This window comes from Lepus europaeus, chromosome 16, assembly GCF_033115175.1.
Source record: "Lepus europaeus isolate LE1 chromosome 16, mLepTim1.pri, whole genome shotgun sequence".
Classification (NCBI taxonomy): Eukaryota; Metazoa; Chordata; class Mammalia; order Lagomorpha; family Leporidae; genus Lepus; species Lepus europaeus.
The window spans coordinates 18,532,450-18,558,103 of NC_084842.1; the positions used below are offsets into that span (position 1 = coordinate 18,532,450).

The following is a 25,654-nucleotide window of genomic DNA, read 5'->3' on the forward strand; positions in this document are numbered from 1 at the left end:
AAGTGCCATCTATTACAATATTGAAGATAATCATGTAATACATTAGCTGATGAATAAGGTTATAGGATTTCAAAAGACTTTTAAAGGTTATGTAATTCATTCTTCTTTTTGTCCCTTTTTCTCTTTTTAAAGTTCCTTTTCTCAGAGTGGTCCTGTTGATTATTTTAGCACACTGCATTCACATTATCATTTTTTCTTTAAATTCTGTCACCTCCCAATCCATTCCACTTTAACTGCTCATTTGGTAGTTCCTTCAAGCCTCACAGAAACTTTTAATGATTGTAGAACCAAGATCTCAAACTTGAAAATCACATAATCATGTCAACTTCAGCTTCTTCTGTTCTGGTATCCCCATTTATCCTGATCCTCAGTCTCCTGTCCATTTTCTGAGATCTCTTATTATTCTGTCACTCTCCTAAGGAATTTACATGACCTCTAAAGGACACTGAGGTTTCTTTCTCTGCAACTTCCACCCTCTTCCCGTTAAACTGTACCTTCCTTGTCAATGCCCAATATTCTTAGGCTCTCCTGTCTACATTATTGCTACCTACAGAATATGGTAGAAAGGCAGGAAATTAGATTTTGGTGTAATCTATTGCACCATGTTTGTTCCTAAACTTTGTCACTAGCGTACATCCTTCCTGATTTTAGTACTTCACACTGAAGATTGCTTTTGGTAATCTTATTTCCTAGGTGAGCTGCTAAAGAATGTCTAAGCTTTTGAGTTCCTTCTTTTCCTGTTCAGCCTTCAGTGCACTGTTGTCTGGCTCCTAGCAATGAAAATCACAGTTACTAAAGTCACTAGGTATTTCTGTGTTAGCTAATCAAATGGACATTTTCTAGACATTGTAAAAATTTGATTCGTCTACAGCATTTCCAAGCAATTATTAATTTTCCTAGAATATTTTGAAATACTTGATGGCAGTGGTAGATACCTTTTGCTTTTCTTTTCAAAACTGGTCGATTCCCACATGCTCTGCAAATATTTGTGAAAATTATAAACATCTAATAAAAAATGAAAAATCTTCCCTTTGAATATCCTCCTCCCAATTTATCAAATTCATTCCATAAGTAATGATGGTTTATTATGTATCCTTCCAATTTTTTTTTGCATATTATTTCACACATAAAATTACTTCTACATTTTAAAAGGAAAGTCTAAGCATTTTCAGCGGCCTCTTCTCCTGAAGTGTGGACCTCCACTACTCCCTGTGTCTTCACATGGTCTTCTCTGTGCATGTCTATGCCCTCATCTCCTTTTATAGAAAGATACCAGTTGTAATGGATGGGGACCCATCCTAAAATCCCTATTCATTTCCTCTTTAAAATGTATATCTAAATAAAGTAGTCATATTAAGAACTATTGGGGGCTCGGATTTCAGCGTAAGAATTTTGAGAGTCACAATTCAGCTCTTGGCAGATTGTTAATGTTTAATTGAATTAATATTCTATTGGAACATTTGCTCAAGATATTTCTCACCAAAATAATTGATCTCCTTTCAGGCACTTGGCCTCTGAAAAATACTTAATGGCTTACAAATTGTATGCTAATGTATTACTGATTAAACTGTCTGTTGGTGAAATTGCTGTTGGAAGGAAACAGCTTTATCCTTGAAGCTATAGCAGTCACTCACTATAAAGAACGTCTCAGTAACTTCTACCTAGCCTACTCAACAGGAGCTCACCAATAGGTGGTATAGGCATTTTGAAGATAGTGTGTATAAATATTATTGCACATCTTAAACCATTACTCACATTCTGAGTGATATTATTACTAAAAATTTGTCATTATTGGGAATATGAGGATAAAATTGTTTTTATAATCCTTTACATTACATATTTGTTAGTTATTTGGATGACCTACCTATAAAACCAGTTTTATAAATTATAATAGCAATGTATAAAATTATTTTGCTGAGATTTTCATTTTTTAACCCACTAGTTTTTGAAATTATTATGTCATCATCTAAAGTTAGAAAAAAGAGATACATAGCTTCTCATATCTTCTTTCCAGCCATGAAACATTTTAGTTCACTCAGATTTCTACAATATAATACAAACACTACATTTTCTGTAGTAGTTATATTTGGTAAATTATAACTGCTGGAAATGCTCATCGAAGAGACTTTAGAGTTGTTAGCAGCATGGTTCTGAAATAATTACACTAATGAAGAGTTGTGAACTACCTCAAAGCATCTGTTACTAATCCAAAGCAGATATTTCAATGTTGAATAAATAATTCCAAGGTTAAACTTCTTTCTTAGCATGAGTGATAAGCAGTTTCTTATTTTCCACTTTCTAGATTAAGGTTTCTTTTCTTTTTTTATCAGATTTATTAACAGTTGAGAAATTGAGAAATTGAATGTTCAAAAGAATATGTGCATTAGCTAAACCTAGAGAATATCTAAACTTAAAGTGACATACTTAATACATTTTGATAGATAGTTTTAGCTTCTTAAGTGCTCAACACTAAATTTTGTTTATTAGTATTGATGATTCCTTCAGTAGAATTTCTTCCTCTCCCTACCTATGTATAATTTGTTTTGAACTTCATTCTTTTAAGTAGAATATAATACAATGATAAGGGTAAGAGATTTTATATTATGCAACTCTACAGTTGAATATGAAAAGCCTTTGACAAATTACAACTGAGCAAGTAACCTAACCAAGTGATTTGTTTACTTATCTATAAAGTGGAAGAATATATATATATATATATATGTAATAGTTTTTTAAAAAAAGATTTATTTGAAAGAGTTACAGAGAAAGGTAGAGACAAAAAAGAGAGAGAGCTCTTCCATTCACTAGTTCACTCCCCAAATGGCTGCAATGGCCAGAGCTGAGCTAATCCAAAGCCAGGAGCCAGGAGCTTCTTCTGGATCTCCCAAGTGGGTGTAGGGGCCCAAGACTTTGGCCATCCTCTGCTGCTTTCCCAGGCAAATTAGCAGTGAGCTGGATTGGAAGTGGAGTAGCCAGGACTTTAACCAGGGCCCATATGAGATGCCAGCACTGCAGGCCATTGCTTTAACCTGCTGCACTACAACACCAGCCCCTTATTTATGTTCTCTTTGTGTATACATATCTGTTTATGTATACATACACATATACATACATATTTCACCTGATACTAAAATAAGAATAATAAAAACTATTTTGCAAGTTTCCAGCAGTATGCCTATTTTAGAAAATAAATGTTTCCTAATTATAAATGGAAAACTTAAAGAATTTTTTGTAGATATGAAATGATTTTTGTTTTGTTTATTTTTATAAAACTACTTATTTGAAAATATACCTCTTTTAATGCTGGAATACACTTGAAATCTCTGGAGAAATATGAATTTTAATTATAGTAACCACAAAATAATAATTATTAAGAAAATTTTTTGGCAAAAATCTGCTACTGAAATGAAAGTCACCATTTAATGACCCCAGTATACATCTCAGAGGAATAAACTTTTAGAAAACATTCACCACAAAATTACATAGATTATCACCTTTTTCTGCCTTAAGATTTATATAATGTACTTTTATTGATTCTACCATTTGGAATAATTTTGCTTCTATACTAGATTTTTGGGGGAAGTTAAAAAATATGGAATTATAATAAGTATTCTTAAAGTATTCTAAAGTATTCTTAAAATTCCTGAACTACTGTCAATATACAGACTTTTACAATCACTTTTTTTTAATTTTGCTTTTGGATACAAATGTATTTTACTTTTAAATTGTTTATAGGACTTTGAAGTAAGTATTTGAAGCTTCTTCTCATTAAAATAATAAATATTTCTACCTCATTCTGTAAGCAATGCATCATTTTTCCAGAAACAGGAAGGGTTTTGGACTTACACTAAAATATTATAAATTATATAAATATATAGTTAAGATGCAGACTAAATATTATATCCAGTGAACAATAAAATTGTTTAAGACCAATACATATTATCTCTAGGAAAAATTGTCAGGAAAAACTTTATTGAATTAGGTGAAATTTGAGTTGGCCTTGAAATGAAGGTTAATTTTGGTTAGACAGTAATATTGAGTTAAAGATCATACCTGTGTTAGGAGTCCAAAAAAATGATACAATCTTAACCTGTGTAGGGGCCAAACTAAAAATAATATGTTTGTGAGACACAAGGTTTTTTTTGTTCTTGTTTTTGTTTTTGTTTTTTACTAAATTATATCGTTTTATTGATAGCAATAGCATGAGAAACACTTGTACTTAATCTGGAATTTCAGTCATGTCTACCTTCAGGCCCCTTCCTGATAAGATCAGATAAAGGATTTTGTTTTCCATCATCTGTTGGTGTCCTTGTTGTACTCTACCTGTTGGAAATCCTCTGCTAATAACCCTCTCATCTCAATTTACATTGAACTACTCTATAATTAACCATTCCTGGAGTCTTTCTTTGCATTCTTACCTATAGAAATTTCAGTTTCTTTGTTTTTCTTGGACTCATTTGAACACGTTGCTAAATTTATGGCCGAAGTTATAGTCTTTCCTAACCACCATGTAATTTAGTAACTACATTTATCACTATGTGACCATTTTACTGCTATAGCATCCCTCAGGAAGAAAGATACTATTATTATCCCCACTTACAAAGGAGTCAGCTTAGCCACAGAATTCAAGAATTGGTCTACTAAATGTTTTAATGTTCACATTAAAGTATGATGAGGATTCTGTTTTGACTTACGTGATTAGATATATCTTTATGCCTATATATCTGAGCAAAGATGCCATGTTATTTATTGTTTACTTTTCTCACTTTATGAAGGCATATGTTGATTGATTGGTTAATTCAGAAGTATTTGACTTAGATTGCCAATGGCTTTGAATGGCGTCTAAGCAGTTTTACATTTTCAAAGGTTTGTGAAATGACTGAAAGTGATTTTGGAAGATTTGGCTGGAAGTGAAAGATTGGACAATAAAGTTCAGAAAACCCATGATCCAAGCATGATACAATAGTCATTTGGACAAAATCACTTACGTCAAAATAGCAGGACAGCAGTAGATACGGAATAGGAGGTAATGCCTGGCTTTGTGATTGATTGTAGGCAGATACATCAAAGTCGAAGCTCAGGTCATTAGAAGAAAGGTTGCGTTATTGACGGAAGCATGAAGTCTGGCAAAGATAAATTAGTTTGTGTAGAGAGTATTGGCATTTATTCACAAAGCTTCATTTTAGTTTGTTAGGAAAGTATGTGGGGTTTTAAAGTGGAAATATCTAAAATGCACTAACTCCTTAAAATGTGAGTGTAGACCTGGCTGGGAAGGTGTCTGTCATGAGGCAGAGTTGCTGAGTTTAAAGATGCTGTGCATCTTCCAAAGGAAAAAAAAGTTAAAAGACACAATAACTTATTTTAAAATCATATGTTCCCAATTGTTCTATATTCTTATTACTAGATATTCTGCAGGATATTTTCTGTTTACTATAAATTTGGACTTTAAGTATTTACTAATCATTATAGTTATTGTCTGTCTCCTTTTGCATAAAAATATGTAGGAAACAAGAATTTATGATGTACTTCCTTCAAATATGGGAGAGTTGTTCAAAAGTTTCATGCAAAATGCATATTAAGAAAAGATTATACTTAGATTTCAAATATTTATGAAGCAAATAGTTTTCTTTAATTACATTTTACATGAATATTTTGAAGTATCCTCATAATGTCTTCCTTCAAAGTATATACAAGATAACTCACTTTTTTCACCTACTATCAACCTGCTTGTTTACTCCAGTAACTTTTCTCTGGGAACTTCTGTTTTTCTGTTCTGGCTGCATTATAGTCTATTCTATTAAAAAAAAAAAAAAACACTTAAAACTGCATTTATTGTTTTTCACGGTAACATTTTAGCTTATATTATAGTCAAAGGCTTAACAGCTCTACCAAATAAAAAGTTCAAAAAATAGCTATTCTGAATATAAATCATGGCAATGTTTGCCTCAGTACCCTCCTATTATGGTTCCTCACGTGATTCAGAATAAAATGCAAGACGTCACCAACACATTGATCCCCTAACTGTTCCTTGAACATATTTTTACTCAGGCTTTTGCACTGGCAGTTATTCAGTCTGCCTTGTATAAACTTTTCTTCATATAAGTGCCACTATCTACCATACTATGTTCAAGCTTTTGCTCAAATTCCAAAGACTCTCTGTGTTTATATTGACCCTAACCCCATTTCCCCATTTAAATCGCTACCAGGGCCCACTCTCTTCCCTTTTTTTTTTTTTTTTTTTTTATAATACTAGATTTTCTTCCACGAGAAACTTTTCATTTAAGGAATACAAACTTCATGCATTTCATAAATACAACTTTAGGAATATAGTCGTCCCACTGTACTCACCCTCCTACCCACTTTCCCACCCCACTTCTTCTTCATGTTATCTTTTTACTAAGATCTATTTTAAATTAGCTTTATAATACATACAATTAACTCTGTGCTAAATAAGGAGTTCAACATATAATATGAAAAAAATGTTGCCCAACAGTGGAGACAAGGGCTGTTCAAAGTCATTGCATTTCAAAGTGTCAGTTTATTTCTACAGATTACCTTTTAGGTGCTCTATTAGTTATCACAGATCAGAGAGAACATATGGTATTTGTCCTTTTAGTACTGGCTTATTTCACTAAGTATGTTTTCCAGTTTCATCCATTTTGCAAATGACAGGGTTTCATTTTTCACTTTTCATTGTAGAATTCCAAGGTGCACATATCCCATAGTTTCTTCACTAGCCTTCAGTAGATGGCATTTGGATTGATTCCATAAATTAGCTATTGTTAATGGAGCTGCAGCAAATATAGGAGTAGAAGTAAATCTTTCATATGCTGATTTAATTTCCCTTGGTAAATTCCCAGGAATGGAATGTTTGGATCATATATACAGACTCATATATTGGGTCTATATACAGACCCATATGTTGGGTTGTTTTATAGTATCCAATAAGTCTCCAACACTGTTTTTTAGTTTTCTAATTTCTTCTTTTATTGGTCTGACTGTAAAATTTTGAGAGATTTGTCTGGTACCTCAGATATTCTTTTTTCTGCCTCACGAGTCTGTTGTTAAGGCTTTTCACATTTTCATTTGTTCTGCTGAATACTTCAGTTCCAATATTTCATTTTGATTTCTTGAAGATCTTAATTTCATGGGAGAAATTTTCTTTGATTTCATGTACGGATTTCATTAGTTCGTGGATTAGCTTCTTATTACTTCGAAATAATCCCACTATGTTTTTTTTAATTCCACTTCTGTGCTATCTTCACATTCTAGTATTGAAGTGTATTCTTTTGGAGGAATCATGTTATCTTCCTTATTCTTGTTTCTTGAATTGCTGCTGAAAGGAGAGAGAGAGAGTGAAAAAGTATTTCTTCCATCCTCTGGCCATGACGGCTGGGGCTGTGCCAGGCCCAAGTCAAGAGCCAGGAACTTCCTTGGGGGCTCCCATGTTGGGGGCAGGGTCCCAAACATGTGGGCCAACTTCTGCTGCTCCCAAGCTATTAATGGGGAGCTGGATTGGAAGTTGGGCAGCTGTGACAGGAACCGGCACCCATATGTGGAGCCAGAGTTGCAGGCATCCACTCTACCTGCTGTGTCACTACGATAGCCTCTCCACACTCCTGATCTTCTGCTTTGCTCCACTTTTTCTTTTCCTAGAACACTTTGAAATACCATAAATACAGCAGATTTTATATGATGTAAATACAAACATGCATATATATATATATATATATATATATATATATATGTTTTGTTTATTTTTGCCATGCTTGAAAAATATAGATTAGACCCAAGAGGCCGTAGGTATTTGCCTTGTTCACTATTTTATTTCAAATGCTGAGGAATTTGCCTGTCATACGTTAGACACTCGCTAAATATTTTTGGAGTAAATAAATAGAACAGCAATAGCTAATGCTCATTAAAGACTTAGTTAATGTACTTTTCTAAAAACATGAAAGTATTAAAACAACTCTATAAATGATTCTCTTAAATCCCCACCTTACAGGTGAGGAAAGTGAACATTAAATTAAATAGTGTGCCCAATTCCACACAGCTAGCATTAAAACTCAGTAGCCTGATTTGGCACAAGAGCTCCTAATCATTAAGATCTAGGACTTTTGTTGAAGCTGATGGTTGTGTTCAGCGTCATAAAGTTTTACTGTATTAGAAGCACAAGTTGTTATGATCCTGTTATATATGTTATTTGCTAGATGATTTTTCTTATATCTGAATTCACATTAATACTGCACTGATTCAAAATAAAGATAAATGTTAATTTGTAGCCTTCAAGTAGCAAGTTTAAAGAAATAGAAAATTAGACCTAGGAACTCAATTGGCAGATTAGCAGGCTCAAATGGTTATATCCCAGTCAGAAGGCCAAAGAAGCTGTAGTCCTGTCAACCATATTATATGTGTCTAATATCTGAATCGTTATCAGTGTCATTTTCATTTCTTAGACAGGTTTCATTTGTCACACTGCTATACTATATTTCACATTAAATGTCAAGATCAAGTCTGTAGTGTCCCAAGATTTAGAGGCACTGACTCCCCTGACTTGCTCATCAGAATGCAGTGGTCCTGGAAATACGATGAAAATGGATGAGATTGGGTTTCTGAAGCAGTTGACATTAGTTGAACTTTAGGGGAAGTGACCAAAAATGAGAAGTTTCTGAAGTGCACTAATGCTATCTAAAGTACTGAAAAAGAAGAATTGCTGTAGCAGTCAGGTGATATAGTGGTTCTCAAACAGTAATATTTTGCTCAAATTATGATCAGCTAGGGAATGACAATAATTACGTGTCCAAATACTGATCAAAGGACCACATAATAGATACTCTGGAAGGTTCACTGTTAAAGAATAATTGCCTGTCCACTCACGGTACGTGTCTCCCGGTGGATATACTTACAGATAAAATTGTCAAAGCTCTATCATGTGACTGCTCAGAGCTTTATATGAAAAAGACTATGCTTAAAAAAACCATAATTCTTATTTGTTATTTAAACACATTTTATGTACTTTGCTGGATAATAGCATCTTTTTATCTTTTAGGTGCCCTATAAATATCAAAAAAGGATCTGGATTAGGAAAATGGATTATAGATATTAATTATCTTTCCTGGGAGGAAGCATCAAGTGTACTGGCAAAGCTAGATTAGATCTCCCTAATGCAGTTTTTAGACTAATAGCAAATGCAAAATGTTTGCTGCTATGAAAAGAATAACATTATTTTAAACTTGGAATGATGTAAATTTAAGCTTCATTAGTTTTCTGTCCCTGCATTTATATTTACAATTATGAATATAATAATGATATGAAAATTTTACTCTTCCATGTTACTTTTTTCCCCAGGATAAAAAGATTGCATAAAAGCAAACTTTTGGTTATATTATACTTTTCATATATACCTGATATGAAAGAGATACAAAAGCATTTGCATTAGATTTTTATATTCATTTTCACTAACTTAACAACTATACAGATAGATTTTAAAGAATAATGAAGAATATAACAATGTTTCACTTTGAAATTTTTATCACATGAGTTATGAAAGAAGATTCTATGAAAGTAATTATCCTGTGCATTTCATGTTTTCTTTTGTTGCTGAATAAAGTGAAATCTGTAAGTCTAGAAATGTGTTGTTTTCACTGAAACACTAATTACTTAAATTACTTGGAAGGTAAGTCATAGGACAGCCTTTTGTTTTACACATGAAGGAAGCTTTGTCTTACTATGTTGTCATATTTTTGTTCTCTCAACCTTTATTTTAGGGAGAGTAGAATAAAAGTTGTTCTGATTGGTTCCATTATCAGTTTTGTGCAAAAACTAAGAACTGCCTCTCCAAACACAGTGTATTCCCAGTAGCCATCTCGCTGGTGTCTGGGGCTTGCTGTTGTTTCAGATTACGTTAGCAGTATTGCAGTAGTGCACTCTGTGTTCTTTTTTGGGAGATCTTCCATGGAGGGACAGTTGCAATGAGCCATTTGAACATATTCTTCTCAGAGTTGCCTTAGTATTGATTGAGATTTTTTTGTTATTCTGTTCCTTTATCTTTTTTTCCATCCTTCTTTTATCTCTTAAAAGTTAATAAACTACAAATCTTAGTGATACTATAATTCAGAAAAGATTGTTCTCCACTTTAATTTCAGTACCAACAACTTCTGTGGAGAAGAACCTGAATAAAGTCCAAGTAACCCTTTCCCATCTTGGAGCCACCAACTCTGTGGACCTTGCTCAAGTCCCTGATCAGGAGGTGTCATCTTCCTCCCTCTACGCTGATTTGGTTCTTCCATTTCCAGTATCTGAGTTTCTGTTTGCATGTAATTTTTTAAACTTTTAGTTAATAAATGTAAATTTCCAAAGTACAGCTTTTGGAATACGATGGCTTCTCCCCCACCCCATAACTTCCCTCCCACCCGCAACCATCCCATCTCCCGATCCCTCTCCCATCCCATTCACATCAAGATTCATTTTCAATTATCTTTATATACAGAAGATCAATTTAGTATATATTAAGTAAAGATTTCAACAGTTTGCACCCACACAGAAACACAAAGTGTAAAGTACTGTTTGAGTACTAGTTATAGCATTAAATCACATAGTACAACACATTAAGGACAGAGATCCTACATGGGGAGTAAGTGCATAGTGACTCCTCTTGTTGACTTAACAATTGACACTCTAGTTTATGGTGTCAGTAATCTCCGTAGGCTCTTGTCATGAGTTGCCAAGGCTATGGAAGCCTTTTGAGTTCGTGGACTCTGATCTTATTTAGACAAGGTCATAGTCAAAGTGGAAGTTCTCTCCTCCCTTCAGAGAAAGGTACCTCCTTCTTTGATGACCCATTCCTTCCACTGGGATCTCATTCGCAGAGATCTTTCATTTAGTTTGTTGTTGTTTTTTTTTTGTTTTTTTTTTTTTTTTTTTTTTTTTTTGCCAGAGTGTCTTGACTTTCCATGCCTAAAATACTCTCATGGGCTCTTCAGCCAGATCCGAATGCCTTAAGGGCTGATTCTGAGGCCAGAGTGCTGTTTAGGACATCTGCCATTCTATGAGTCTGCTGTGTATCCTGCTTCCCATGTTGAATCGTTCTCTCCTTTTTTAATTCTATCAGTTAGTATTAGCAGTCAGTAGACTTGTTTATGTGATCCCTTTGACTCTTAATCCTATCATTATGATCAGTTATGAACTGAAACTGATCACTTGGACTAGTGAGATGGCATTGGTACATGCCACCTTGATGGGATTGAATTGGAATCCCCTGGTATGTTTCTAACTCTACCATTTGGGGCAAGTCTGATTGAGCATGTCCCAACTTGTACATCTCCTCCCTCTCTTATTCTCACTCTTATATTTAACAGGGATCACTTTTCAGTTAAGTTTCAACACTTAATAACTTTGTATTAATTACAGAATTCATCCAATAGTATTAAGTAGAACAACCAAAAAAAAAAAAATACTAAAAGGGATAAAGTATTAAGCTGTTCATCAACAGTCAGGGCAAGGGCTGACCAAGTCACCGTTGTAGTCTATTTGTCACAACTTGTTTATGTGATCCCTTTGACTCTTAATCCTATCATTATGATCAGTTATGGACTGAAACTGATCACTTGGACTAGTGAGATGGCATTGGTACATGCCACCTTGATGGGATTGAATTGGAATCCCCAGGCATGTCTCTAACTCTACTGTTTGGGACAAGTCCAACTCAGCATGTGCCAAACTGTACATCTCTCCCTCTCTTATTCCCGCTCTTATATTTAACAGGAATCATTTTTCAGTTAACTTTAAACACCTAAGAATAATTGTGTGTTAAATAAAGAGTTCAACCAATAGTATTAATTAGAACAAAAAAAAATACTAAAAGGGATAAAGTATTAAGTTGTTCCACGGCAGTCGGACAAGGGCTGATCAAGTCATTGTGTCTCATAGTGTCCATTTCACTTCAACAGGTTTCCTTTTTAGTGTCGGTTAGTTGTCACTGATCAGGGAGAACATGATATTTGTCCCTTTAGGACTGGCTTATTTCACTCAGCAGATCAATCAGTGTAATACACCACATTAACAAACTGCAGAAAAACCATATGATTATCTCAATAGATGCAGAGAAAGCATTTGATAAAATACAACACCCTATCATGATGAAAACTCTAAGCAAATTGGGTGTAGAATAAACATTCCTCACTACAATCAAAGCAATTTATGAAAAACCCATGACCAACATTCTATTGAATGGGGAAAAGTTGGAGGCATTTCCACTGATATCTGGTACCAGACAGGGATGCCCACTCTCACCACTGCTATTTAGTATATTTCTGGAAGTTTTAGCCAGAGCCATTGGGCAAGAAAAAGAAATTAAAGGGATACAAATTGGGAGGGAAGAAGTCAAACTATCCCTCTTTGCAGATGATATGATTCTTTATTTAGGGGATCCAAAGAACTCTACTAAGAGACTATTGGAACTCATCGAAGAGTTTGGCAAAGTAGCAGGATATAAAATCAATGCAAAAAAATCAACAGCCTTTGTATACACAGGCAATGCCACAGCTGAGGAAGAACTTCTAAGATCAATCCCATTCACAATAGCTACAAAAACAATCAAATACCTTGGAATAAACTTAACCAAGGACGTTAAAGATCTCTACGATGAGAACTGCAAAATCTAAAAGAAAGAAATAGAAGAGGATACCAAAAAATGGAAAAATCTTACATGCTCATGGATTGGAAGAATCAATATCATCAAAATGTCCATTCTCCCAAAAGCAACTTATAGATTCAATGCAATACCAATCAAAATACCAAAGACATTCTTCTCAGATCTGGCAAAAATGCTAAAATTCATATGGAGGCACAGGTTAAAATACTGTAGTTTCTTCTGCTATTTGGCTCAGTTTTCTGCCAACACCCTATATTATTGGCTTATATCTATAGAATATTACAGTTCTACAGTTGAATAATTCTTGTTTTAAAAATATTTTAAAATAGGAATATTTTTGTAATACTCCTTATTGTTTAGAAAAACAATCCCTTTATTATTTAAAAGAATAGAAAAAGTTCTTAGTAGCAGGATTTTTTTTTCTTTGCATATGCGTTTTCCCCAAAGGCTTTTATGGATTTCACTCTGCCCCTTTAACTACAGCCTCCTGCAAAATATAGCTATGGCTGCAGCTCAGAGCTGTAAAACTTTCTTGTCCTACTGCAGACCTATTGTTTGGGAATCTCCATATATAGAATCTGAGATTTTTCTTTCTTAAATCAAGTACCTCAGGTCAGTCCCATGTACTGAATTTTTGAGAATTCTTTTGTGAACCGCTGACTTACAGGTTGAACAATCAGTGTTGTTAATTTCAAATAGACTTCAGGGAGGTCTGCGGAGTTAGGACTGAACCAGGTAAATATTTCACACTGCACAATAGACCATGCAGGAAGGTTTAGTTAGAATTGGGATAAGATATATCCCTAAAATTTCAGGTAACAGGAGATTGCTAATTTACTGCTAGCAACTGAGTGATAAATACTTTGGCAAGTAATCAAGTTTTGTCACTTTTTTTATGAAGCACCATTTTATTTCATATCAGTATTGTGATTTTTTTTTTTTTTTTTTTAGTTTAAGACAAATACTTAATGAAGTGCTTATAAACTTCAAGCACAATATACATGCAGCCTCTAGGGAAATGAAATAGCAGTGACCTCTGTCACATGGATGTAAATAATACCTATTTATATCCATTCTTTCAGGCAAATACAGAAGGGTTGGGCCTAGACATCTGCCATTTGGTGTAGCAGCCTAGGAAGAGCTAAAGCTGCCTTAGCGATGTTGTGTAGTTTGATGCATACAAATTAATTATCAAGAAATAGATGAATCTCTTATTAGAATGCCAGAATGAGATTTCAGCTTGTTTTGTGTAGTTTCAGTGGTGAACTAACAGACTTTCTTCTACTGCCGCTTATAGAATCCTTACTCTCCCTTGCTTCTTCTTCCCCCGGCCTTTCTTTCATTTCTCTTCTTGTTTCTTTTTAATAAAGACAGTCAGTTGGTTCCATTCCAAAGGATTATATATGCATAGTGTAGTTCAGTGAGATTTTCATGGTATAACTTCAAGCATTCTGTGAATGCTAACAACTAAGTCACATTGGCTATCTTAACAATTGAAAACTTATCTTTCTCTGGACAATAGTATTCCAAGAAAGAAACTTAAAAGGAAATGATAGGGAAAGGTTATTTTTGGATTCTGGGTATCTTTACAGACAAAGAATACACAGGACTAGAGAATTATTAGTACTGATCCATTTTTAAATAGTTTCTCATTTACTTAGAATTGCTTGATGGTGTGGACTAAATTCTGTTCCACTGAAATTCAGATGTGTCAGCCTTCATCTCCAGTGTAACTGCATTTGGAAACAGGGTCTTTAGGAGGTATTCAGGTCAACTAAGGTCGTAAGGTACAGATCTGATCCAACATAATTTGGAAGCCTTATGAGTATGCATACACACACACACACACAGGTGTGTACTCAGAGAATGATCAGTGAGAAGTCAGCTCTCTGTGTCCAAGTGGGAAATCTTTACCAAACACAATTCCTACTGGCATCTTAATCTTGAACTTTCAATTCCCAAAACACGGATGTTGCTGAACACCACCACAAACTAATTGGAGGCGTTGCCATAGAAACCCCGAACCTGGGTCCACTTGCCCAACGCACAGAAAGCCAATCACTGACATCTGTGTGGATGGAATAAAGTACTATTTATTGCAAAATACAGAGCAAGGAGCTGGGCAGCTATTGCCTAATTCCCTGGGCTCCATGAAGAGTTAGGAGTGAAGAGTCTTACAGAGTGAAATTAAGGTCCCATAGGTGTGTTAGCGTCCCCTGTCCAGTTTTCTGATTCTGTCAGTTGTTCTTATGACCTTTCTTTACCTGTGGGTGGTGATGTGCTCTTTGGGTAATGTATGATGGCTAGGTGGGCTTCAGTAGTTCCTGGGGGTGGTTGGTTGATACATATGAGTGGTAGTTACCCTCTGCCCTGACCTAGAATCTCCTTGCCTGGACCTGGAATTCCCTTAAACCAACACTTTGGACAGTACTGGCTGACAAGGTGTTCATCTACTGGAGAAGCAAATGACTTTTTGATTGTGGTGATTAGAAACTCAGGGGGCCAGGTGCATGGCTCACTCAGTTCACTGAATTCCTTTTGGTAAAGGGCAGCCAATAGGACAACTTGAGCAGAGGGAGACAGCCAAGAGACTGGGTGCTGCCTTCACCTTACAGTGATTCAGCCTCAGTGAGCAAATAAATCTGATTTTTAAGACATTCAGTTAATGGATGTTCCTATGACAGTCCAATCAAATTAAAGACATGAGAAAAATAATTGCTTATATCACACACACACACACACACACAACAGATCTTATTTAAATATGTTTTATTTAGGAATGCTAGGCTTTTCTAGTGGAAAATCTTAGAGTTAAGTTGAATTTGAAAGACAAATATATTTGATTATGAGCCTTAAAGCAACAACAACCCTTTTGATTTCTTGAAGTTGTCAAAGAAAATATGATTTTCATTCTATTTTTACGTTGACAGTAGCTTTATACAATAATGATTTCTGTATTCACAAAGACTTACATGCTAGACAACTGCCAGTTTATAACTTAAAAGATTTTCTTAAATTTCAGATATCCTTTGCCCTCCTACTGAAAAGTAGTGAATAGGGGACTGAAAAAGGCTAAAAGAATAGACAGAATTTACATATCACTTAATACTGATTTGAAAACAAATGAAAAATTGGGAAAGAATTAATTCACGTAGATAGTGAAAGATAATCCCAGTAGTGTTTTCTCTGGCTTTGACAAGCTCTTGGTTCATTTTGCAGTCATGTATTTTAAAATGAAAGCATAAGTTCTCAAAAGTGCTTTTAAGGATTTGACCTTGAACTGGAGAAAAATAGTCATTGGGCAACAATGACAAATATCAGATCTTGGGGCCAGTGCTGAAGCGTAGCGGGTGAGGCCACTGCCTGTTGGCACCATGTGGATGCCAATTTGAGTCCCGGCTGCTCCACTTCTGATCCAGCTCTCTGCTGTGGCCTGTGAAAGCAGTAGAAGGTGGCCCAGGTCCTTGGGCCCCTGCATCTGTGTGGGAGACCCGGAAAAAGCTCTTGGCTTTCCCAATTGGCTCTGCTCTGGCCATTGCAGGGGAGTGAACCAGTGGATGGAAGAAATGTCTGTCTGTCTGCCTCTCCTCTGTCTGTGTTCAAATAAATAAATAAATATTTTTTAAAAGTTCAGATCTTGGCCGGTGCCATGGCTTAACAGGCTAATCCTCCGCCTTGTGGCGCCGGCACACCGGGTTCTAGTCCCGGTTGGGACGCTGGATTCTATCCTGGTTGCCCCTCTTCCAGGCCAGCTCTCTGCTATGGCCCAGGAAGGCAGTGGAGGATGGCTCAAGTGCTTGGGCCCTGCACCCCATGGGAGACCAGGAGAAGCACCTGGCTCCTGGCTTCGGATCAGCGCGATGCGCCGGCCGCAGCGGCCATTGGAGGGTGAACCAGCGGCAAAAAGGAAGACCTTTCTCTCTCTCTCTCTCACTATGCACTCTGCCTGTCAGAAAAAAAAAAAAGTTCAGATCTTAAATTACTTCATTTTCCAACTTATTGATGTTAACAGTTATCCTTTTTTTGAATAAAATACATTTGTTATTTCATCTTTTTGACAAAGTTGTTTCAGATAATAAAAAAAAGCTAGAGAACAGTTCAGTGAGCAAATGTAGGTTTAACAGTTTTTAACATTTTGCTGTATCTGCTTCCTATGTAAGTATTATACACACACACAGACACACACTATGTTCTAAAGCAAGGTGGATATGTTAATATAGGTTAATGTGGAATTATTTATAAAAGTTATAGTGTGTGGGGCTAGTGCTGTGGCACAGTGGATTAATGTCCTGGCCTGGGGCGCCAGCATCTCATATGGGCGCCGGTTCTAGTCCAGGCTGCTCCTCTTCCGATCCAGCTCTCCGCTATGGCCTGGGAAAACATTAGAAGATGACCCACGTCCTGTGGCACCTGGACCCATGTGGGAGACCTGGAGGATGCTCCTGGCTCCTGGTTTCGGATTGGCACAGCTCTGGCCATTGCGGACAATTGGGGAGTGAACCATCGGATGGAAGACCCCTCCCTCCCTCCCTCCCTCCCTCCCTTCCTCCCTTTCTCTCTCTTTCTCCTCTTTCTGTGCAACTCACTGTAAATTTTTTTTAAATTATTTATTTGTGAGAGAGAGGGGGCATACTGTTTAATATCTATAATCCAAATAATTTGGCATACACACACAATAACTTGCACAAAGGAAAACAAACCACACTTTTAAAAGGGATCAAAATCAGCTGGCACTGCGGCTCACTAGGCTAATCCTCCGCTTGCGGCACCGGCACCCCGGATTCTAGTCCCGGTAGGCGTGTCGGATTCTGTCCCGGTTGCTCCTCTTCCAGTCCAGCTCTCAGCTGTGGCCCTAGGAAGGCATTGGAGGATGGTCCAAGTGCTTGGGCCCTGCACCTGCATGGGAGACCAGGAGGAAGCACCTGGCTCCTGGCTTCAGATTGGTGCAGCTTAGGCCGTAGTGGCCATTTGTGGGGAGAACCAATGGAAGGAAGACCTCTCTCTCTAACTCTGCCTGTCAAAAAAAAAAAATCAAAATCAGTTGCAACTCTTGATATTAATATAAATGTATTTTAATTTTTTGAGTATAGAATTGCTCTTAAAGCAAATATATGTCATCATGTATTTTATGAATGAATAAGTGAGAAATAATTAAAGTACTTTTGTCTTTAAAAGAGCTAATTCCTGATTTATATATCAATAAAAATTAAAAATTTTTTAAGTTGACATGATGCCACCAATGGAAAATTTCACACGTGGCGACATGTAACAAGTCATAATCAAATTGTAGGTGCACTAGAAATACTATATAAAATTACTTTCAGGATATGTGTATAAGGTGGATTAGGGTACTTCAAAAATTTCATGGAACATAGAATCAAAATCTATGTTTATATTGATACAAAAAAATTTGAAATCCATGAATATGAGAAGCTATGCATGGATTTAAATTTTTTTGCATTAAAAATAAACATCTTCTAATTCCATTTCCAAAAACATTTTAAAGTTATTATAAATGAAACATGAGTATCATGTTCAGACTTGAATCGCACTCCAGAACATCTCATTATATATGTGCAAATATTTCAAAATATGAAAAAAATCCAACACCCAAAATACAATCGCAAACATTTCAAATAAGGGATACTCAATCTGTACTACATTCCACTATTTTATTTTTTTTTCACTCAATATCTGTCAACCAAATAAGCAAACTGAGTACCAAATTATTGAACTGATCAAGTAACAACTAGTTTCATAAATTGAATGGCTATTTTAAGTCCTAGAAACCGAGATTCCTTGGCCGGCGCCGTGGCTTAATAGGCTAATCCTCTGCCTTGCGGCGCCCGCAAGAACACTGGGTTCTAGTCCCGGTCGGGGTGCCAGATTCTGTCCTGGTTGCCCCTCTTCCAGGCCAGCTCTCTGCTGTGGCCAGGGAGTGCAGTGGAGGATGGCCCAAGTGCTTGGGCCCTGCACCCTCATTGGAGACCAGGAGAAGCACCTGGCTCCTGGCTTTGGATCAGCACCATGCGCCGGCCGCAGCGGCCATTGGAGGGTGAACCAACGGCAAAAAGGAAGACCTTTCTCTCTCTCTCTCTCTCTCTCTCTCTCTCTCACTGTCCACTCTGCCTGTCAAAAAAAAAAAAAAGATTACTGCTGAGTTTAATTACAGTAGATACATGCCTGCTCTGACAACCAGTTTCTCCACACTGGACATTATTTAGAACATTTACTATTTAAGAAGACTACTTAATAAGTCATCACTACCAACATTATTTTAAAATGATATTGAAAAGCCAGAACATACCTGCTGGTAGTCATCCTCCCAAAAATTTAGGAACAAGTTAAATCAGATTGCTCTCATTTCCAAATACATATGAGTTCTTTGTACTGCTATTTAAGAATTATTGGAACTACTACATTAAAGTATGCTGCTTTTCATACTTGAAAATAAGGAAATAGTGTTAGAGACATAGTTTTAATTATGCAATCTTCAGATTGCATAATGGGCTTTAAATAAGTTGTGGGAGTTAACTTCCATATTTTTATGAACCATTATTTCATTTTACTGTAAAGTATCCAATAGATGTGCATGGGAAGAACATTTTTATTACTGATTTATGTAATACTTTAAAATTGATATGTATCCAATATCAAAGATTGAATACATTGTTTACTATTGATCTTAGCTACAAGTGTACTGGCTTTATAAATATAGATATATATATATATATATATATATATTTACACTAGTTGTTTCTCTCAATCAGAATTTGTAGAGAAAAAAAAGAATGCTATTTTTAAGCTGTAAAATAATTCATTATTCAATATTTCTTTTTTAAGAGGATTTTGAAAGTATATATATATTACAGATTTTTTAAAAATATTTATTTATTTGAAAGTCAGAGTTACAGAGAGAGAGAGAGAGAGAGAGAGAGAGAGACTTCCATCTGATGGTTCACTCCCCATTTGGCTGCAATGTCCTGAACTGTGCCGATCTGAAGCAGGGGCCAGGAGCTTCCTCGGGATCTCCCACGTGGGTGCAGGGGCCCAAGCACTTGGGCCATCCTCTGCTGCTTTCCCAGGCCATAGCAGAGAGCTGGATCAGAAGTGGAGCAGTGGGATCTTGAACTGGCGCCCATATTGGATGCCGTCACTGCAGGTCATGGCATTAACTCTTTGCCCCACAGCGCCAGCCCCAATATATTACAGATTTTTAAGACCAACTTAAGACTGTGAATATTAGTTTAACCTTAAGTGAATAAAGTCACTGGTATAGATATTTCCATAAGTGAAGAATACCTATCCAAAGTCAGTGCTTAACACCTCTGGAGTGCTTATTAGTCCTTACTGTTCTTGTGCTTGTTCTTTATGGCTTAATGTGCACCAGTAGTCTTTGTTTCACTTTAATAGAGAAAATATGTTCAGATAATTTGAGTATGTAATCTCCTTGAGAGCAGAAAATCCTTGTTTACTGTTACTGCATATCCCTATTGCTTAAAATCAGTGTTTCAAAAAAATGTTCAATTAATATTATCAAATGAATTCTGGTTTATTCAGTCTTAAAATCTCTTGTGATATCTGGTCTTTATGTGCTTCTGAAGACTACAAAAAATAGACAAAAGTCATCAAAGCAGGTCAGAGGGAATGATTTTATGGCTTCTAGTTAAATACTCTTTTCCTTTTAAACACTCCCAATTTTAGCCAGATTTATTGTCAGAAGCAAAGGGAAATGTTGAAAATGAGACTATTTTGATTAGTAAGAAAAACACAGGAAAATGTTGAGAGGATCATATTAGTCCTTACAAATGATACAGTTATGCATCATAAGTGCTGCAAAAGTAGAAGCCAGTGTTTTGTAATGTGAAGTGTTACATTTTTCTCCAGTTTTTTATAAATGGAAGGTCTTGAGAAGGACTTTTATTTTTAAAATAACGGTATAGCAGCTAATTTTCCTAAGAGTGATTAACAGTAGAAATACTTTGGGAATTATTTAGAAGAAGAATATTCTAGCAGATAATTGTGTCAAATTGTATATAATCAAATAATATGAACTATAAATACAACTCTTCCTAGGTATAGAAAAATATTTCCAAGCATAAAAACTGTTTCAATAATTTTATTTTGAAAAAAGTTAAGTGATCGAATGAAATATATACATGTTTAAAGCTAATTTCTGACTTTTAAAACTGGTAAATTGAAAAGTGATTTTACATGTGGCCATTTTTGACTTATTTTTAAGACTGAGGAATTGGGAAAATTATTTGCTCTGGTTGATACCATACGCTGTCAAGTACTATGCTGCACTTAACACTAGAAGAATAACATTATCTATGTGTATATGTATGTAGTAAGTTCTTTAATAAGGTATGTTGTTAACCTCTGATATTAAGTTTTTCTCTGCAGTTTACTATATCAACCATTATTCTCATCTATTTCACATTAACTGATACTCAAAAAATTATAAATGAGAACTTAAACAGTGGTAAAATCTACTTATTATTTTCATGACATAAAAAATCAAATAATGATGTCTTTTTTCCCAGATTATAATGTTTATTTCCTTGTCTTCTTTTGTAGAGCTATATTCATGGGAGCAGCCAGGCTCAGTTTGTGGCAGAGTCACACATCATTCTGGTACTGAGTATCCTTTAAATACTGATGAACTAAAAAGGGCAAACCCAAGCTCATGCTATCAAGTTGATTTTTCCTCTTGCAGCAAATAGCAAGAATTTTAAAAAACATTGCATTTTAAACTTTATAATATTGCTGATTTTCTTTTACCTATGCTGATTATTCCTAGTTTGTTATGCATTTGTTATGTTGAATCATTAACAGACTCAAGGTTTCTCTTTTGTATTGCTGTTGAATTTCAGAGTATTGCTTTTATTGTGCATTGATTGACTTTGGCTTGATTTTTTTTTTTTTTTGTGAAGTTTATATAGTTTTCCCTTCTAGCTTCTTTAAAAAATTATATATAGTAACATAAAAAAGGAATTATCTTAACCCTGGCATCCTTGAATATGTAAATCAGAAATAGGAGGGTTAGGATGGAGAGCTCTCTTTGAAACCTACCAAATTCAGTGTTATGAGTGAGATCATATGGTGAAATTTGTGATTTGGGGTTTGGAGAGCAAAGCAAAAGAAAACAGAGCAAACAGGTGAAGTTTTAGTATCTAGCAGAAGAGAGCAGAGCAAACAGGTGAGGTTTCAATATCTGAATATTCTTACAGTGAAGTAAAGTTAATGTTTCAGAAAAAACAGATGTATTTAGGAAGAACAGTTGTGTGTGTATGTGTGTGCTTTGTTAAAATTGGGAAGTTGAATTTATAGTGTGTTGCTGGAACACACTGAATTAGCATCAGAATATAAAGGGTACTTATGGTATCACATAAAATATAATTATGATGCTTAGTAAGATTCATATTATGATCTAATGAAAACCAAATTTCTCAATATTTTATGTAATGATAGTTATAAACCTTTAACAATCTCACACTGCATATAGGCCAAACCCTCATTTTATAGGTAGGAAAATTAGCATCCTCAAAGTTTGGTGATTTGCCTTAGGTTAGGAAAATTGGGATTTGAATTCAGTTTTGTCATCCAAGGTCTATTGATTGTACAGGCACTTAGCATTTTCTGTAATACGGACTTTGGTAAGATTTTACCTGTTTGTGCATTACAGGTGAGGAAGTTAAATAATTGTGATTACATTTACAGGAATATCTTCTCCTTGTTAAAAGATAAGGACAAAACAATGTATTTTTATTATTAAGTGTGTACATGCCCTAAAATATATTTATCTTAAAGCAAATGATAAGAAACACAGATCGTTGCAGGTGAGTTTTTAGCTCTCATTTACATATTGTGGTTTCCCCTGAACTTGTTTCAATCTGTGGAAGAGCATTGTAGCAGTATACTTTATTCAAAGCAGCTAATCTATTAAAGCACATCAGGAATACCTAGCAAAAGGAATGAAAAGCTGTGTTGAGACCATCATTCCATTGTACGGCAGGAATTCTCCAAGGTTTCATTTCATGGATCATTGACATCAAGCTGAGATTTAGAATGCAAAGAAATTTTGCAAGCAGTATGAAGCCTTTGATACAGACTTTAGTAGTAATACATAAAAGGATTAAAATGACTATTCTATTTATGCTACCTAATTATATGTTGCTTCATTTCTGCTATATTGTCTTTATTTTAGAGATAGCTGTCACAGACAAAGAGAAAAATTCTTTTAAGTGGTAGATTCATAAATATTATTAGTAAAAGTTTAAAAGAAGTTATTTCAAAATAATTTCTTATTTTACTTTTCAGAGTCTACTGATTTTTTTTGAACTTACTACATTTGTTTTTGTTAATTCACATGTGTCTTTTTCCCCTCAATGCAGAAAAATAGTAGATGATTACTTTTTGTTTGTCGCTGGAGAATTTTACTGCCTTTTGGTTTTAGATACAGTTGGTATATACAAATAAACAAAAATACCTAAGAGAAAACAGAGGGAATAATTTGGTGTGATAGGTTATAGATTCCTATCTGCTATGATTAAGGCTTTTCTCTATATCAGTACCTTTTTATTTTCTCAGTAGCTTATCTAGGGGGAAAAGAAGAATCTGTTTGAAAAAGGAATGAGAAATGTTATAATTTAAACATGTAATATATGTGAACCATCATCTAGTAACATAATGCTTTGTGTTTTCCCTAATAAAAAGTTTATTATTATTTACTTCTTATTCAGTCATATATTTTCAGCACCTGATACAAACATGAATATAGCTATTTATAAAAAGTGAAAATATTTATAATCCAGTGACATATGCCATGATCATTGCATGCAAAGGAAGCAGCAAGAGAGAAGAGAAACTAAATGCCTAGAGAGTTGACTATTAGCTAGTTTAAAAATGTAAAAAGAAATTTTGGAGAAGCAGAGTAAGTGAGAAATGGTCTTCCAATGGAAGGTATAATAGGTACAAAAGAGTAAATGGAGAGTAAGTATTCTTTACTATAGAAATATAAGAATTTCATTTAGGCTAACATACAATACAAATTGTAGATTTTTGAAAATTCCTTAGGCCGGATAATGAAAACCTTGCTAAGTGATTTGAACTTTATAAAGGTAACAGATGTACTGCAGTTGATAGGACAATTTCATATATTTGGAATTGGTTAGCCCGGAGGGGCTTCATAAGTTTGGCTTTGGAAAGGGAAATAGTGACACATATATCTCAACCCTGTTTAAGCAACAGAAAGTCAATGGGAATTTGCTCTAGTGGCAATGCTATGGATAAAGTGGAAAAGAGAGAGCAGTGGAAGTGGGAGGCACTGGCGATTGTCCTGATGCTAGAGGATAGACCTAAACTAAGGTAACAGGTGAATGATCAAGTCACTGTTGAAGGGAGGAATTAGCTAAGCTTGATAGTAGATGTCACCAACAGGGTTCAAGAAAAAGAATCAAGATGACTGAAGTTCAGGTAGTTTTGGGGAGATAGCTTAAAATCACATTTAAAAATAATGGGAGTAATATAAGATTGGAAAGAAATATTTAACCTAACAGAATTCATAAGAATCACAGACCTCATATTTTATTGATGATAAAGGGCCTTATTTGCTTTAAATTAAGATTAAAAAACCAATAAGTTGAAGAGTCAAGAACTCGAAACTTTCAGCCCATTTATTCCAACCTAGTAATATTTTCCCAATATGTCAAAACCTCTATAGTGAATAGGCCAGCAATGTACTTACAAAATTATATAATAAGTATGTTTGTTATATATTTCTGAAAGAAAATACAGTGGATATACTGCTGTGTCTATTATTCCATTATGTTGTACAAATCACCACACCATCTAAACATTTCAAAAAATAAAGTGTGCATGATGGGAATAGATGAATATAAATATATATTGGCTATATGCTGAGACACACAGGCTGCAAACCTCACAAGGCCGATGATGCATGTCATAATGAAGAGACATATATACAACAAATAATAATGCTAGTAATCATTTAGTTCCTATTGTATTCTTAAAGAAGCATTCATGGCCAGAGCCATGGCTCACTTGGCTGATCCTCCACCTGTGGCATTGGCACCCCAGGTTCTAGTCCCGGTTGGGGCACCGGGTACTAGTCCTGGTTGCTCCTCTTCCAGTCCAGCTCTCTGCTGTGGCCCAGGAGTGCAGTGGAGGATGGCCCAAGTCCTTGGGCCCTGAACCCGCATAGGAAACTAGGAGGAAGCACCTGGCTCCTGGCTTCAGATCGGTGCAGCACACCGGCCCTAACGGCCATTTTGGGGGTGAACCAACAGAAGGAAGATCTTTCTCTCTGTCTCTCAGTGTCTATAATTCTCTCACTGTCTAACTCTGCCTGGCAAAAAAAAAAAGTTCAGATGTCCAAAATTCCATAATATTCAGGCTTAAGGCACATGGATCCTAACTGGAATGTTATTAAAATGGAAATGTACAATTAAAACCATAGTACCTTGATAGGTTTTGAAATTTATTAATATGGACTTATATAAAAACACTTTATAAAACTTCCTGTAGTATAAAATTTGAACTTAGTGGTCAGATAATAAGATTAAGGTAAAATTTGAGCTTAGTGGTCAAATGATAAGTTTGTTAGGTATGTTTTTTATTATAGAACCTTATTAAAACTCAAATCTTCATATCTATATTAAGTAAATTAAAATAAGCTATGTGTGTACACACATACCACATTTTATTTATCCATTCATCTGACAAAGGGCACCTTGATTGATTCCATATTTTGGCTGTTTTGGACAGTGCTGCTGTAAACATGGTAGAGCAGGTATCTCTTTGATACAGCGAGTTCATGTCTTTTCAGTCTATACACATTAGTGGGATTGCCACATCATATGGCAGATCTATTTCTACTTTAAAAAACAGTCTCCATACTGTTTTCCACCGTGACCACACTGATTGACATTCCCATCAACAGTGTTGGAGATTACCCTTTCTCCACATCCTCACTAGCAT

The 25,654-nt window shown here is 35.3% G+C and overlaps 1 protein-coding gene across 4 annotated transcripts in view; it reads left to right on the forward strand.

Moving 5' to 3' along the window:
- The window catches only part of TUSC3 (tumor suppressor candidate 3), a 213,113-nt gene that overhangs the window by 159,492 nt on the left and 27,967 nt on the right, over nucleotides 1-25,654 (forward strand). For all 4 annotated transcript variants that reach the window (XM_062213666.1, XM_062213664.1, XM_062213665.1 and 1 more), the window contains one exon: nucleotides 21,233-21,296. In XM_062213666.1, coding sequence (XP_062069650.1) covers nucleotides 21,233-21,296 — 64 coding nt within the window. The remainder of the gene's footprint in view (nucleotides 1-21,232; nucleotides 21,297-25,654) is intronic.